Here is a 14,852-nt window from a genome sequence, read left to right as displayed (position 1 = left end):
TCAAGAATTCTGCAGAAGAAGAAAAAAAAGCAATGGTGGGACATAAAACAGAGCTAGGAATGATACAGGTGACACGATGGGTCATTATCATCCCTGGTTCTCTGCCAGGTTGGATTCATGGTGGTTGCAAGTTTCAAGTATTCTCGCTCTATTTCTTCCCTCCTCCATCTCTCTCATTCACTTATCAGAGAATATTATGTTGCAATAGTCAGCATCTGGAAGGAAGCTTTCTTGTTTGTTTCAGAGGCACTGAAATCACATCCAGAGAGCCTATTAGTCAAGGTTTTGTAAGGGCATGGCCATTTGCTTCTCTTTCCACACCATCAGCAACTGTCTTTTTAAAAATTTTTATCATGTACACAATGATGGGAGAGTTGAGTCCTGCTTTCTAAGTGAGAAAGCTTGTGTGTGTGTGTGTGTGTGTGTGTGTGTGTGTGTGTGTGTGTTGAACAACTCCTGGCCACTGAGAAAAAGCTGACCTATTGATCCCACAGCCTCCTGGTTACACAGAAATTGCTTTTTTCCCACTTCAATCTCTTCTTTCCTCTTGGTAGTTCTCCATCCTCGACTCTTCTTTATTCTTTATTCTCTTTCACTCTGACTTTGCCTTCACCTCCTTTTGTGACTCTTCATCATTGCTTTTCATATTGATTAAAGTGGCCGTTTTAAGAGCATATAATATTTAGTTATGGAAGCCAACATAATGATCCAGTTCAGGGCTTTGGAGTTATGGTTCAATTTTTGGCTTCATCACTTAAGAGTTGCCTGACTTTGGGAAATCATTCCACTTTTTTTTCACCATCTATAAATTGGGGGTAATGGTTCCTACCTCAAAGAGTTGCTGTTAGGATGGGAGAGAATGCATGTGCCATACTCAGAAGATTGCTTGGCACGTGGTCTCAATAACGATTAGCTCGTATTATTTGAAAATGTTTATTGTAGGGGATTGTTGATACTGTACTTAGGGAACTTCATGCAACTTTTCTTTATTGAATAATCCAGAGAACTCCTGGGGCAAGAAATAATGACACTTAGAGGCTTCCTGGGTGCAGGTACCATAGGGACTTTTTTCTTTTCTCCTTTTCTGAGTAGATAGTGATCTTGTGATAAGCTGGGCACAGAAAGCTTGGACAAGGGCAAGCATCTTTTGCAAAGACTTTCCTCGGGTGGAAATTACCTTGTTGAGTGTGAGGTGAACCAGGCCAAGGGAGGGAGGAGGGAGAGGGGAGAAAGCAGGAAGTGGGGAGAAAGCAGGCGCCTTGGGGCACGTCGGATAGGCGTGCGATGCACAGCGTTGGGCCGGGGAAGAACCCCGAGAGCCCAGGCTGGAAAGATGCGCGAGCCCGGAGCGCATCAGTTACTGTTTGCTTTTCTTTGGGGCAGACGCTGAGTCCAGGCAGTTTGCAGAGCTGGGGCTCTGGTGTCAGGGACAGAGCTGGGGCGCCCACGCCACTGTCGGGGGCTTGGACGTCCGCCGGGTAAAAAGCCCTGGAGGATCTCCCGCCCGAGGCGAACCGGCTGGGCGGGCGGGGCGCAGGCTCTCTCCCCGCGTCCAGCAACCGCCGCGCCTCCGCCTGCGTCCCGCGCGCCCCCCGGTGCAGTGGGTGGCGGCTGCGGCCTCGCGCGCCCCTGCGGGACGCGCCTCGGGACGTCGGGTCCTTCCCTCCCGCCCCCCTCCCCCGCGACTCCGTCCGCCTCCCGCCTCCCGCTGGGCGCTGGGGCCAGGCGCGCTGGGAGGGGGTGGGCCCGGACTGCATCATTCCGCACCGGCTGCGGCGCGGCCAGAGGGAGCAGGTGGAGTGAGCGGCGGGCAGAGACCGGAGCGCGGGGTCGCGGTGACTGCAGTGACGCTGCCCGGGAGACATGGCGGCCCGGCGCCTCTGAATAAGCAGAATCCCGAGCCCGTGGCCGCCGGGCCGCCGCCGGGGCCATGCCGCTCGGCCGCTGAGCGCACGCGGGGGCCGGCCGGCCAGGAGGACGCTCGCGGCAGCCGCGGCCGCCTCGCCCCTGTCCTCGCCGCTGCATTCTCCATGTTGCGCTGCACGGCAGTGTCTCGGGCTGTGTAGCTACTGCTGCTGCCAGAGGAGCAGGCAGGACCCTGCTCTGCTCGTTCATCCAGCCTCACTTTTCTGTTCCATTTTTTAGCCCCTTCCCTCCCCATTTCCTTCTCCCTTGCTCCGCCTGCCTGGCATCCATCTCCCCCGCCCTGTGACCCCTCCCGACTCCGCGCACCGGGGCTATGGCCGCAGAAGAGGTGTTGCAGACGGTGGACCATTATAAGACTGAGATAGAGAGGCTGACCAAGGAGCTCACGGAGACGACCCACGAGAAGATCCAGGCTGCTGAGTACGGGCTGGTGGTCCTGGAGGAGAAGCTGACCCTCAAGCAGCAGTATGACGAGCTGGAGGCTGAGTACGACGGCCTCAAGCAGGAGCTGGAGCAGCTGAAAGAGGTGAGTCGCCTGTCACCCCTTCCTTCCTCGCCTCCCCCCCCCCCCCCATCCCCAACCTCATCCCCACTCATTTATAACGAAGTCGGAAAGGATGCTATTGAAAGGATTGTTTCTTCATCTTAGAGCCCTTTGTTGATAAGAGAAATTGAAAGGGTCCATTGTTTTCCTCACAAGAGAAAAATTGCCCAGGAAATGAATGCATAAGCTGGAATTTGGGAGGTAGTGGCTGCGGGGGTGGGAGATTCATGAGCCTTGGAGTCCCAGCACTCTGAGGTGACATTCCACTGGGTCGGAATGTATACACCCAACTTCACAAAACTGCTGCTACTGCAAACCCAGGTTTCAGCGACAATCCCATAATCCACAAAGGCGATGATTAGGGTTTGTGTTCAGGACCCACAATTTCAGGAGGTAGAATCTAGGGTACCTCCGCCTTCTGCTGAAGGTAACCACTTCTTGATGAGAGAGGGAACTGTTAGGAGAAGTCCCTGCCAATCCCATGTGACAGTCTTCCTTCTCCTGGGCTTGACTTATTCCTGTCATCTGGCTGAGGGAGAAAAACAACTCTGCCGGATGGTCCCACTGCCCTGCTTTCCCCTGAGTGAGGCCGGCTGGGCCATGCACAGGTCTTCTGGGGTCACCCTGACCAGGGACAGTTTAACTCCCGCACAAATGGTCTGAGGAATGGTGTAGATCAGATACGTGGGTAGACCTGCGCGTCACAGGAGGCTCTTGTGTTTGAAATGACCGTATTTATAACGCGAGACTGTCACAGATGGACACTGTCCTCTTTAGTCTTTTGGAATTTGGCTTCTTTTAGAGACTGGCTAATGGATTGGAAGAAAAGAATACATATGCTTTGATTTCCTATCAACAGCACTCATAGGAATATACATAGTATTGAAGGAACTCAGCCTGTTTCATCCCATTTCTGAGACACTATGGGTAGCAAGTAGCTGGTAAATACATTTAAATGTACACAATGCTTGGCAAGTCTTTATTTTTAGGTGCACATTGAAATGTTAATTCTGATTTTGTATATAATATAAAAAATGCGTTTCTTACAACACACTCAGTTTTTTTGGGAGGGCCGGGGGCATCTTATTTTGTGTTGTTACAGTTTAAAACATTTATGGCATAACTAATCAGCTTGCCTTCTATTTGAGTATATAATATGGTAAGCATTTATACTTTCAGGTACCGCTTATTTTTATTCTGATGCCTAAATGTCCCCCAAATTAATATATGGTAAAAATTCTACCTGGAATTCAGATTTTTGTGTACCAGGCTGTAAATTTCTCGTTCATGTTTCTCTGACCATGTACATGTCTGTTCTAAAAACAGCTGGACTTACTGGTATTTTCCAGTTTAGATTGGGTCTTGGGCTGATGTGTTTAAACCCAGTCAGACTAAACCTTATGAAGTCAGGAAACAGGATGATGATTGTAATTCTCAGAGATATTTTGATGTTGTCTACATCTATCATCATGGCTTTGCCAAGACAAGGAAGTGCAAACCAGGCAGTGTTAGGCCATCACGTCCTTGATAAAGGAGGAAGACTTGTTTTAGTGAAATGGAGTAGAACGGTTACCTGACCTTCCTGCTCGATTTAAATAACCCTTCCAGGTTTTTTTTTGTGTTTTTTTTTTTTTTCTGTGTCGTACTGACCATGTAGAGTAAACCTTAATGCAATTGTTTTTTGCCTTTACTAGACCATGAGCTCTTAGGCAAGGAATCTGACTTAATTTACTTTGCCTCCAAAGTCTTTAACACAAAGCCTCTCATAGTGAGTGTGCAATAAGAATTTTAAGAAAGAATAAATGTATACTGGAAGACGATATCTTTATCAAGCATTCACTAGTCAATAATGATTAGTGTCAGAGAAAGACCAAGAAAATTAGGAGGTATGGAAAGGGACTAGTGTTAAGAAACTACCTGTATTGCTTTCTCAGCAATAGTGGGGAAAATGACAAAACAGTGTCTTGTAAGAATAGTATAACACTGGTTTCTTAACAGAGAATAATGCAAACACCAATTATTTTTTTTTTTATGTAAGAAATTTGAGGCATGTTTTATTCTTTATAACAGGAGGGTAATAGAATTTATCAGGAGGATTTTTACCAAATGATACTTGTTTACATATGTGTTTTGAGTTGCATTTAGCATAAATGTAATTCAATTTTAGGTTCCTAATGACTGGCTTATACAACTATATAAAATATATTTTAGGGTAGCCCAGCCAGTGTGGCCCAGTGGTTGAGTGTTGACAAATGAGCCAGGAGGTCACTGTTCAATTCCCAGTCAGGGCACATGCCGGGGTTGTGGGCTTGATCCCCAGTAGTGGGTGTGCAGGAGGCAGCCAATAAGTGATTCTCTCTCAACATGGATGTTTCTCTCTCTCTCCCTCTCCCTTCCCCTCTGAAATCAATACAAATATATTAAAAATACATATTATGGTAATAAAATAATTATACTTGATCATTTGATAGTGAGACCTGTTATTTTTATTCTTTTACTACAATATATACTTTGGTTGGGAGTATTATTTAGCTTTTTAAAAGATATATATGGTTTTAAAGAGAGAGAAAGGGAGAGAGAGAGAGAGAAACATCAATGTGACAGAGAAATGGCGATTGACTACCTGCCACATGCAACCAGGGGTTGAGCCCGCAACCTGGGCATGTGCCCTGATTGGGAATTGAGTAAGCAACCCTTCGGTGCAGTGGATAATGCTCAACCAACTGAGCCACACTGGCCAGAGCAGGAGCATTTTTAAATGAGTTAAATCAGTCTCAAAAATATTTCCTGTTTAAAAGTATATTCAAAATAATTGTGCAAACTAAAATACTCCAATGATGATAGCACATAGAAGTCATTTTTGAAAAACATGCTTTCTGAGTGCCCTGATTTTTCAAGAGGAAGTTTTGTTCATTTTCAGGTATATACAACAAATAATATATATCTAGAACACTAAGTATAAAATACATCTTTGGCTTCTTTATTTTTTAAAAAAAATATTTTTTATTGATTTCAGAGAGAAAAAGAGAGAAGGAGAGAGAGATAGAAACATCAATGATGAGAGAGACTCATTGGTTGGTTAACTCCTGCACACGCCCTACTGGGGATTGAGCTCTGACTGGGAATCCAACTTTGACCTACTGGTTCATCATAAGTTGACATTCAACCACTGAGCCACACCAGCCAGGCATCCTTGGCTTGTTTCTAGGCTCTTGCAACAAATATGATTCATTACAAAATAATTGGAATGGGAATGTCAATAGAAAAATACTGTCCAAGTTGGACATTAGTAGTTTGCATTGTAGCAATTTGGCTCAGTCTTTTTGTTTTTGAGTCAGCATCCAGCAATGCTGCCGCCTTCCTTCCCAGGCCAGGTACTGCCCTGACAGTAATGCGAGTGAGCAGTGTTGCCTGGAGATGTACAAAATTAAGATGATGAAGTTATTACTTTTTTTTTAGACATGTCTTTTCTCAGTTCAGATTGCTTTTTGGCCTGGGCTGATAACACTCAGGCCTCTACCCTGTGCCTACACGACTGCTGTAATTGTGTTCCCAAAAGAACACACTTCAAAGAAAAGTACTAAGGAACTGAAAAAAGGATGACGTCTGACATCACCATGGTCTCCTTTTCATTACACTTGGGCAGCTGGACAAAGCAGCATGTTCACTAGAATACTTGACCGTGGTTTGAGTTCACAGATAATGCTTGCTTTTCAGTGACCTGAGGGGCACCCATGCCCAATTATGCCCTGGCTGGTTTTATGTCTGGGATGTGCGTAAATCAACACGGTCTGTCCCCAGGCCAAAACAGTATTTGGAGAAGTCATGATTCTAAGATAACTTGAAAAACAAAAATAGAAATGTATTTTAAAAACCCCATAGACTTCAAATTTAAGGATTTCTTTTAAACTTAAAAAATATAGTTGAAATTTTAAATGTAGTAAAGTTTAAAAAGATCCCCTAAGAGAGGAATGATTCAGCATTTCTGGTATCATTTTAGAAAACATATCCGCATGACAGGACAACTTCAGAAAAGTTTCGCAGCTAGGTTACAATAGACTATGGATTAAGAATCTTCAACACATTTTCTTGGTCTGTTTCTCAACCCTGATACCAAGGATAGACACCACCCGCTGAAGAAGCATTGTCTGGGTACTGGACATGTTTTTTTTTTTTTTTTTTTTTTTTTTCAGGGCCGTAGTGAAATCATTCAATAAATAAATATTTAACTTACTTTTAGAAATTGTCACATTAGGGACCCGATGAAAGCCACTTAATTACCTGCCTTCATCTTTAAAGAACTAATCTCCCCCCTGCTTAAGAAAGATTGTTAGCTTATTTTATGCCTGTAAGTTCTAATCATGAAATCATATTGAGGGGGAGGATATAAAAAAAACACCAGATTTTTTTCCAATCTATGAATAAACATAGAGAAAGTTAATACTTTATTTGACTTAAGCTGTTATTTTTCCCTTATTGCTTTTAAAGAAGAAATATTTACATTTATTATTCAGTTTATTATCAAATTAATCAAACATCTAAAATATATCAGCATAAGCTCTGGGAAACTGAACACCTTCAAAAACAATCATAACCTCTTTCAATCACATTTCTTTCTTTTTTTTTTTTTTTGACCCAATTGCTTTACCTTGCATCATCCCCTCTTTTTTATTTCAATTCAACATTTTAGCTGTGGCAGAGTTATTTCTCAGATATAATTTCACGAGATTTTATACTCTTCCATCACATTTACCACGTTTGCACGAACATGAACAGCGGCCATGGCTGGAAGATTTTTTTTCCAGAATTTCATGCTTACAGATATTCTTCCCTGTTGTCCCTTTAAATGCACTTGTACTTTATGGGTATTGATATTGTGTTCCAGGTTGACAATATATTTACTTGTATGTTGAAAAATACAGTAAAGGACTTTCTCACACATAAGGTTATACCTATAAATATGACTTTGAAGGAGAGGAGGACATGAAGAGATGCATAGTCTTACATTAAATCATTCATTATGGTAAAGAAAGGCATGTGCAGTCAGGTGGCAGGAGATGAGAGAGGGAAAGCGGTAGTGGCTCCATTTGGTCTTGGGACTGCGGAACCATTAAAAGGAAGTGTTTGGTGCCTTACTTCTTATTTAATCCTCCAAGTAACTTGGGGGCTTCTTGCCCATTTTTACAGGTAAGAAACACGTTGCGTGCCTTACTTTTATTTCTTATACCACCCGTTTACGAGGCATTACTTGAATTATACTTGAAAGATGAGGAAAATACGCTGGGCTTAGAGAGGCTAAGGATTCTTCTCAGGCTCCAAGTGGTGAAACCTAGTTTGGGAAGAGCCCACTTTCTTGTCACTGCAAAGAGTGAAACACCTCAGTCACAGAGCAGTTTATTTATTTTAAAAAATATTTTTATTGATTTCAGAGAGGAAGGGAAGTAGAAATATCAATGATGAGAGAGAAAATCATTGATCAGCTGCCTCCTGCACACCCCACACCGAGCATCGAGCCCACAGCCTGGGCACATGGGCATGTGCCCTGACCGGGAATCGAACTGTGACCTCCTGGTTCATAGGTCAGTGTTCAACCCTGAGCCATGCCGGCTGGGCAGTCCCAGTGCAGCTTAGAAGGTCATGGTGTTGGTCACAGGGGGCGGGTTGAAGCTGTGCCAGGGCAGAAGGGATAGTGAGGAGGGGATGAACCTGGGAGGTGTAGGGCAGAGCTCAGTGTTGGATGTGACTGGAAGTAGTGAGTTGAGAGTCTCAGGATGGATAGATAGTTCCATTCACGAAGGAAGGTCCATGGCCCGGAGCATTTTTAGAGAATGGAGTTGATGGCCAAAGATACATGAGTCCTTTTAATTCATGTTTTCTTTGAGAGGAGGCATGGGTTGCAAGAGGAATTCAAACACTCAGCTTTCAATAAAACAAATGCATAATCCGTGTACTTGGTTTCCCAAACCTAATTTCCAGAATATGGAATATATGAGCACGTTAACTACATTTTCACTAACTAATTCAGATTGTATTCTGAATTAGGAGATGTGCAGACTAGTAGACAGTGCGCAGAGAAGCTGGGTTGGCTCAGTGAGGACTTCCAGGGCAGCCTCAGTGGAAAACTAGCCCTCGCTGAACTCTCTGGAGGGAGGAGTGGGAGCAGCAGCACCTTCCTCACTGACTGGTACTTGAAATTCCATTAGTGCTTTGAAGTGTTTAAAAAAATTTTTTTATAAGAGGTTAGTTGCACTTTAAAACTTGCAGTTGTATAATTATGACAGTTTCTGGCTATCATCCAAGCTAGATAAAATCACCTACAAATTAATAAATTCCCCTTCCTCTCCTCTCAAATCTGTCTGTATTGCTACGACTATGGTGGGTATTCTCTTACACTTGTTTTAAATATGTTTAAACATACGAATTCATATGCAGGGTTTTTTGTTTGTTCTTGTTTTTATAAAAGTGAAATTGTGCCATACATACTACTCTGCAACCTGGCATTTTTCATTTACGAGTATGCACGTTTAAAATGCAGTGTTTTGCAGGACAGGACTGTATTTTAAAAAAATATATTTTTATTGATGTCAGAGAGGAAGGGAGAGGGAGAGGGAAAGAGAGCTAGAAACCTCAGTGATGAAAGAGAATCATTGATTGGCTGCACCCTGCACACCCCACACTAGGGACCAAGCTCACAACCCGGGCAAGTGCCCTGACTGAGAATCGAACTGTGTGACCTCCTGGCTCATAGGTCAACGCTCAACCATGAGCCACACTGGCCGGGCAGGACTGTATTTTTAAGGCACTGATGTTTAAAATGTGAAGAAAATGGGATGGATTCGGGAAGAAAACCAGAAAGCCTCAGGGGGTGTGGGTGGTCGTGGGGGTGCAGGTGGGTGGCTCGTGTTCTCCCCTGAGAATAGCTTGGGTGGTAAGTGACAGAGAACACAAGTGTAGGTGTGTTTAAAAGCAATGGATGGAATTTGTTTGGTTGCCCCACAGCAATCAATACCAAGGAAAAGGGAGGTTTTGTGGGCGAATCAGCAGAGAATCTGATTTATTGTCTTTTTGGCGAGAGGGAGGTATGTGAATCAGCATAATGGGTGGCGGGTGTCCACGGCCAGCAGGCGCCGGTCCCGCAATGTGGCCACTTCCTGTCCACACAGCGTCTTGGTGAGAAGCCAGGATGATTCAGGCAGTTGGGGCTCATTACGTCATCCCCTCTTTGCCTGGTGATACTTGAGTTTTGAGGTGGCTGGTTCGGACCTTCTACAGCAGTGGTCGGCAAACTGCGGCTCGCGAGCCACATGCGGCTCTTTGGCCCCTTGAGTGTGGCTCTTCCTAAGCCTTAGGAGTACCCTAATTAAGGTAATAGCAATGTACCTACCTATATAGTTTAAGTTTAAATAATTTGGCTCTCAAAAGAAATTTTAATCATTGTACTATTGATATTTGGCTCTGTAGACTAATGAGTTTGCCGACCACTGTTCTACAGCGTCCCTGATTCAGCATGTGAATACAGGCCATGGGGAGAAGAGGGTACAAGACAGGAAAATGTTCCACAAAACTGTTCTTCCTTGTGGCAATTGATACCTTTTCTTCCTGGGATTTAATTACTTTGTCTATAAAATTAAGGGTTTGGAATAGATAATCTCTATGATTTTTATTAGCTCTAAACTTCCATGACACTGTGTTTTAAAGTAATGTAGTCTACTTATTTACCTACTTGTGCTTTGCTTTTCAAATTTATTCTACTTTTTTACAAAGTACAGGTTACTCCTGCTTAATTGCATAATTTTCACCTAGCCTTCAGGGATAGGCATCAGCTCTTCTCTGTATTTTCCCTCCTTTCCATTTCCACTCTGGTCATTCAGCTGCAGCCAGGAAAATCCACCTGTTTTCACACTTGTACTGTACCCTTCCACAGGTTTTTAAAAAATATATTTTTGTTGATTTCAGAGATGAAGTGTGGGGTGGGGTGCGGAGGGAGAGAGAAAGAAACATCAATGATGAGAATCATTGATTGGCTGCCTCCTGCACGCCCCACACTGGGGATCGAGCCTGCAACCCAGGCGTGTGCCCTGACTGGGAATTGAACTGTGACCTCCTGGTTCATAGGTTGACGCTCAAATACTGAGCCACGTTGGCCAGGCCACAGTTTAAGAAAAGAAAAAATGTTATAGTTCTCTTTTCCTTTGAACACCTGGCCCAAACTCATTTTCCTTCTGGATTCACTTTACTTCTCTAATCAGACCTATACTATTATGAAACTGATACATTGAGTTACTTTTCATTGACATTTTTGTACATGGCTTCAGAGAGCAAAACAGGGCTCAGTGGGTTCCTGGGAGCTAGATTTTGGATCAAAATGAAGAACTAACAGGCATAGCTTCCTGAGAATGGAACCAGGCAGCTTTCATTAGGATATTGTGAGTTCCTGGTCACAAAAAATTTTAAGGAGATTCTAGCCAACCACATGCTGGGAATACCATTCTGGTGGGTTTATGCTGGGATAGGGGTTTATATAGAACAATCTCTAATGTTCCCTTTCTAGTCTGAATATTTTTTGACCTTATACCAGGTATTCCAAGTAATTTCATATGTTTCTGGATGTTATTGGTTTTTTAAAAAAATATTTTTATTGATTTTAGAGAGGAAGGAGAGAGAGAGAGAGAGAGAGAGAGAGAGAGAGAGAGAGAGAGAGAGAGAGAGAGAGAAACATCAAGGATGAGAGAGAATCATTGATTGGCTGCCTCCTGCACACTCCACACTGGGGATGGATCCTGCAGCCTGGACATACGCCCTGATCAGGATGGAACTGTGACATCCTGGTAAATAGATCAACACTCAATTGCCGAGCCATGCCGGCTGGACTGTTTCTGGTTTGTTTTTTTAAAATATATTTTATTGATTTTTTACAGAGAGGAAGGGAGAGTGATAGAGAGTTAGAAACATCAATGACAGAGAAACATCCATCAGCTGCCTCCTGCACACCCCCTACTGGGGATGTACCCACAACCAAGGTACATGCTCTTGACTGGAATTGAACCTGGGACCTTTCAGTCTGCAGTCCGATGCTGTATCCACTGAGCCAAACCAGTTAGGGCATGTTTCTGTTTTTTATAGTCCCTTCCCCACCACCAACCATATCACAGTGTTTCTAACATGGTTATATTTTTGTTTAGCATTTCATAGTACCAGTATTTAGGACTTTTGAACATGTAGAATGTTTTCAAAGTGTATTAGAGGTTTGTCATTATTTTGATTTATGTTTTGCTTGATTTTCAGAAGAAAACTGATGTATAATAGAGAAATTTGAGATGACCACATCTGTAAATTTTGGGAAGTTTCAGTGAAACTATACATTTTTAAGCTACATGGTTGCTTCATTGTCAGCTCTTGATATGCCAATTGGAGTTTTTATTTTTCCTTAAATTGTCCATTACTTCTTGTTCTGTTTCATTTATTCATTCAAACGTGTGTCTTTTGAGGCTACTGTGTTGGGTACTATGCCACTTGCTGGAGGTACAATGTTGAACAAGACAGACAGGAGGGAGCCGCCTGCATGGAGCTCATGTGCGAGACGGGGAGATAGTCAGCAAGCACACACGCTCTTCAGATGTGAGCATTTGCTGGAAGCCGGTCCATCCTTGTTGCTTGACACCGTCGCTGCAGGAAAGAAACATCTGCACAGCATATGTTTCAAGGGACCTGGCGTATATAGCATACTGTTCTTAATATGTTTGCTCCCCTTAGCGCTGTGTGTTTTAACCAAGGTCACCTCTCCGAGAAAGGTTGTTTCCCCAGGTAGGAATTTTTCCCTGAAGTCAGGGAGGGGATGAAACTCCTTAACTAAGTGCCAGGCGGGTAGTTAATCACTACAAACAATCATGCTTAAGCTACATAATCTTTACTCCCTGGAATGGAGATAAGAAACGCCCTAACCTTTGTAATAGAAATTGACAGGATTAAAATCAACTGGGATAAATACGGATGTAACAAGACAATAAACAGCAGAACCTCTCTGGAGATCGAGACCAGAACTTGGCTGGAGATCCTGGCTAGGCTGCTGATCAACTGAACACTATCTCCGTGTCATTCCTTCTTCGCCGACTCCGTCTACGCATTTGGGAACCCCTGGACCTGCTGGGGTTGGACCCCGGCAAGCATTGCCGAGAGTGAAGAGGTGGAGCCTGGCTGGAGAAAGCGTGATCAGAAAAGTCTCTCCCAGGAGGCCTGAATGATGAGAAGGAGTCACTCCTGTAGAGATTGGGGGGAGTCACTTTTAGGAGGAAGGACAAGTGCAAAGATTTTAGAACTCTGTAGTAGTGAGGGAACTGCCAGGTCACCATGTCCTGTAAAAATAACCATTCGTATTTGAAGAATGACCATCTATAAAATAGTATGTTGACTCTGGAGTTTTTGAATGAAATTTTGTGTCTCCATGCTGGACGTATTTGAGCGGAGCCTCCATACCCCCTGAGGGCTTCTGTTAGAAGAGGTGGATCAGAAACAGTGACTTGTAATACAGACTACTTATCAGGATCACCTGGGTGATTTCTAAAAATACTGTTGCCTGGCCCAGCCAGTGTTGCTAAGTGGTTGAGCATCGACCCATGAACCAGAAGATCACAGTTTGATTCCCGGTCATGACACATGCCGGGTTGCGGGCTCGATCCCCAGTCTGGGACGTACAGGAGGCAGCTGACCAATGATTCTCTCTCATTGGTCTCCCTCCCTTCCTTTCTTCTTTCCTTCCTTTTTTCCTTCCTTCCTTCCTTCCTTCCTTCCTTCCTTCCTTCCTTCCTTCCTTCCTTTTCTTTTCCTTTAAATCTTTATTGTTGAGATTATTACAGATGTTCCTCTTTTTTCCCTCCCATTGCTTCCCTCTACCCAGTTTCCGCCCCACCCCAGGCCTTCACCACCCTGTTGTCTGTGTCCATAGATAATGCATATATACACATAAGATTTTTAAAAATATTTTTTCTTTCTTTTTTTTGCATATAAGATCTTTGTTAATCTCTTCCCGCCTCCCCCACCCTCCTTCTCTCTCAGAATCATCAGGCTGTTCCATTTCCATGCCTCTGATTCTATTTTATTCACCAGTTTAGTCTGTTCATTAAATTTCTTATTCATTTATTTTGATTTTTAAATTCAATTGCTGATAATATGTATTTTTTGCCATTTTGTTGTTCATATTTTTGATCTTTTTATTTTTCTTCTTCTTCCTCTTAAAGAATACCCTTCAACATTTCATGTAATACTGGTTTGGTGTGATGAATTCCTTTAGCTTTTTCTTGTCTGTGAAGCTTTTTATCTGACCTTCAACTCTAAATGATAGTTTTGCTGGGTAGAGTAATCTTGGTTGTATGTCTTTGCTATTCATCACTTTGAATATTTCTTGCCACTCCCTTCTGGCCTGCATAGTTTCTTTTGAGAAATAAGCTGACAGTCATATGGGCATTCCCTTGTATATACTTAACTGCCTTTGTCTTGCAGCTTTTAAGATTCTCTCTTTGTCTTTTGTCCTTGGCATTTTAATTATGATATGTCTTGGTGTGGTCCTCTTTGGGTTCCTCTTGTTTGGGACTCTCTGTGCTTCCTGGACTTGTAAGTCTATTCCTTTCACCAGCTAGGGGAAGTTTTCTGTCATTATTTCTTCAAATAGGTTTTCAATAGCTTGCTCTCTCTCTTCTTCTGGGACCCTCATAATGCGAATGTTGGTATGCTTGAAGTTGTCCCAGAGGCTCCTTACACTATCTTCATATTTTTTGATTCTTTTTTCTTTTTGCTCTTCTGATTGGGTGTTTTTTTGCTTCCTCATATTTCAAATTGTTGATTTGATTCTCAAAATCCTCTACTCTACTGTTGAATCCCTGTATATTATTCTTTATTTCAGTTTGGGTATGCTTAATTTCTGACTGGTCCTTTTCCATGTATTTGGCATTTTCATTAAAATCCTTGAAAGTCTCACTAAGTCCCTTGGAGGTTTCTAGAATATTCTTGAGTAACCTTATAACTGTGGTTTTGAACTCTATATCCAGTAGATTGCTTTCTTGTATTTCTTTCATTTGTGACATGTTTCTTTGTCTCTGCATTTTGGCTGTTTTCCTGTTTGTTTCTATGTATTGGATAGAGCTGCTATGTCTCCTTGAGTTGGTAGAGTGGCCTTGTGTAATAGGTGTCCTATAGGGCCCAGTGGCTCAGCCTCCCCAGTTACCTGAGCTGGGAGCTCTAGGTGCACCCTTTTGTGGGCTGAGGGCACAGTCTTATTGTAGTTGAGACTTGATTGCTGTTGGTGTCACTGGGAGGAATTGAACTCCAGGGTATTTGGCTGTGAGGACCAGCCGTGCCTACAGTGGGAGAGCTGCTATGCAGGAGACAC

The 14,852-nt window shown here is 43.2% G+C and overlaps 1 protein-coding gene across 8 annotated transcripts in view; it reads left to right on the top strand.

Moving 5' to 3' along the window:
- The first annotated feature begins 1,301 nt into the window (after nucleotides 1–1,301).
- BICD1 (BICD cargo adaptor 1) overlaps nucleotides 1,302–14,852 on the top strand; it is a 195,165-nt gene continuing 181,614 nt past the window's right edge. For 7 of the 8 annotated variants that reach the window (XR_013995554.1, XR_013995555.1, XM_081083677.1 and 4 more), the window contains exon 1: nucleotides 1,302–2,452. Coding sequence is in view for 6 of the 8 variants with exons in the window: in XM_081083677.1 (XP_080939803.1) it covers nucleotides 2,240–2,452 (213 nt within the window). In the remaining 2 variants the exon portion in view is untranslated. The remainder of the gene's footprint in view (nucleotides 2,453–14,852) is intronic. The other variant, XM_081083678.1, reaches the window with a different exon arrangement.

This window comes from Myotis nattereri (genome assembly GCF_964212035.1).
Source record: "Myotis nattereri genome assembly, chromosome: 2".
Classification (NCBI taxonomy): Eukaryota; Metazoa; Chordata; class Mammalia; order Chiroptera; family Vespertilionidae; genus Myotis; species Myotis nattereri.
This window is presented reverse-complemented; position numbering and strand designations above follow the sequence as displayed.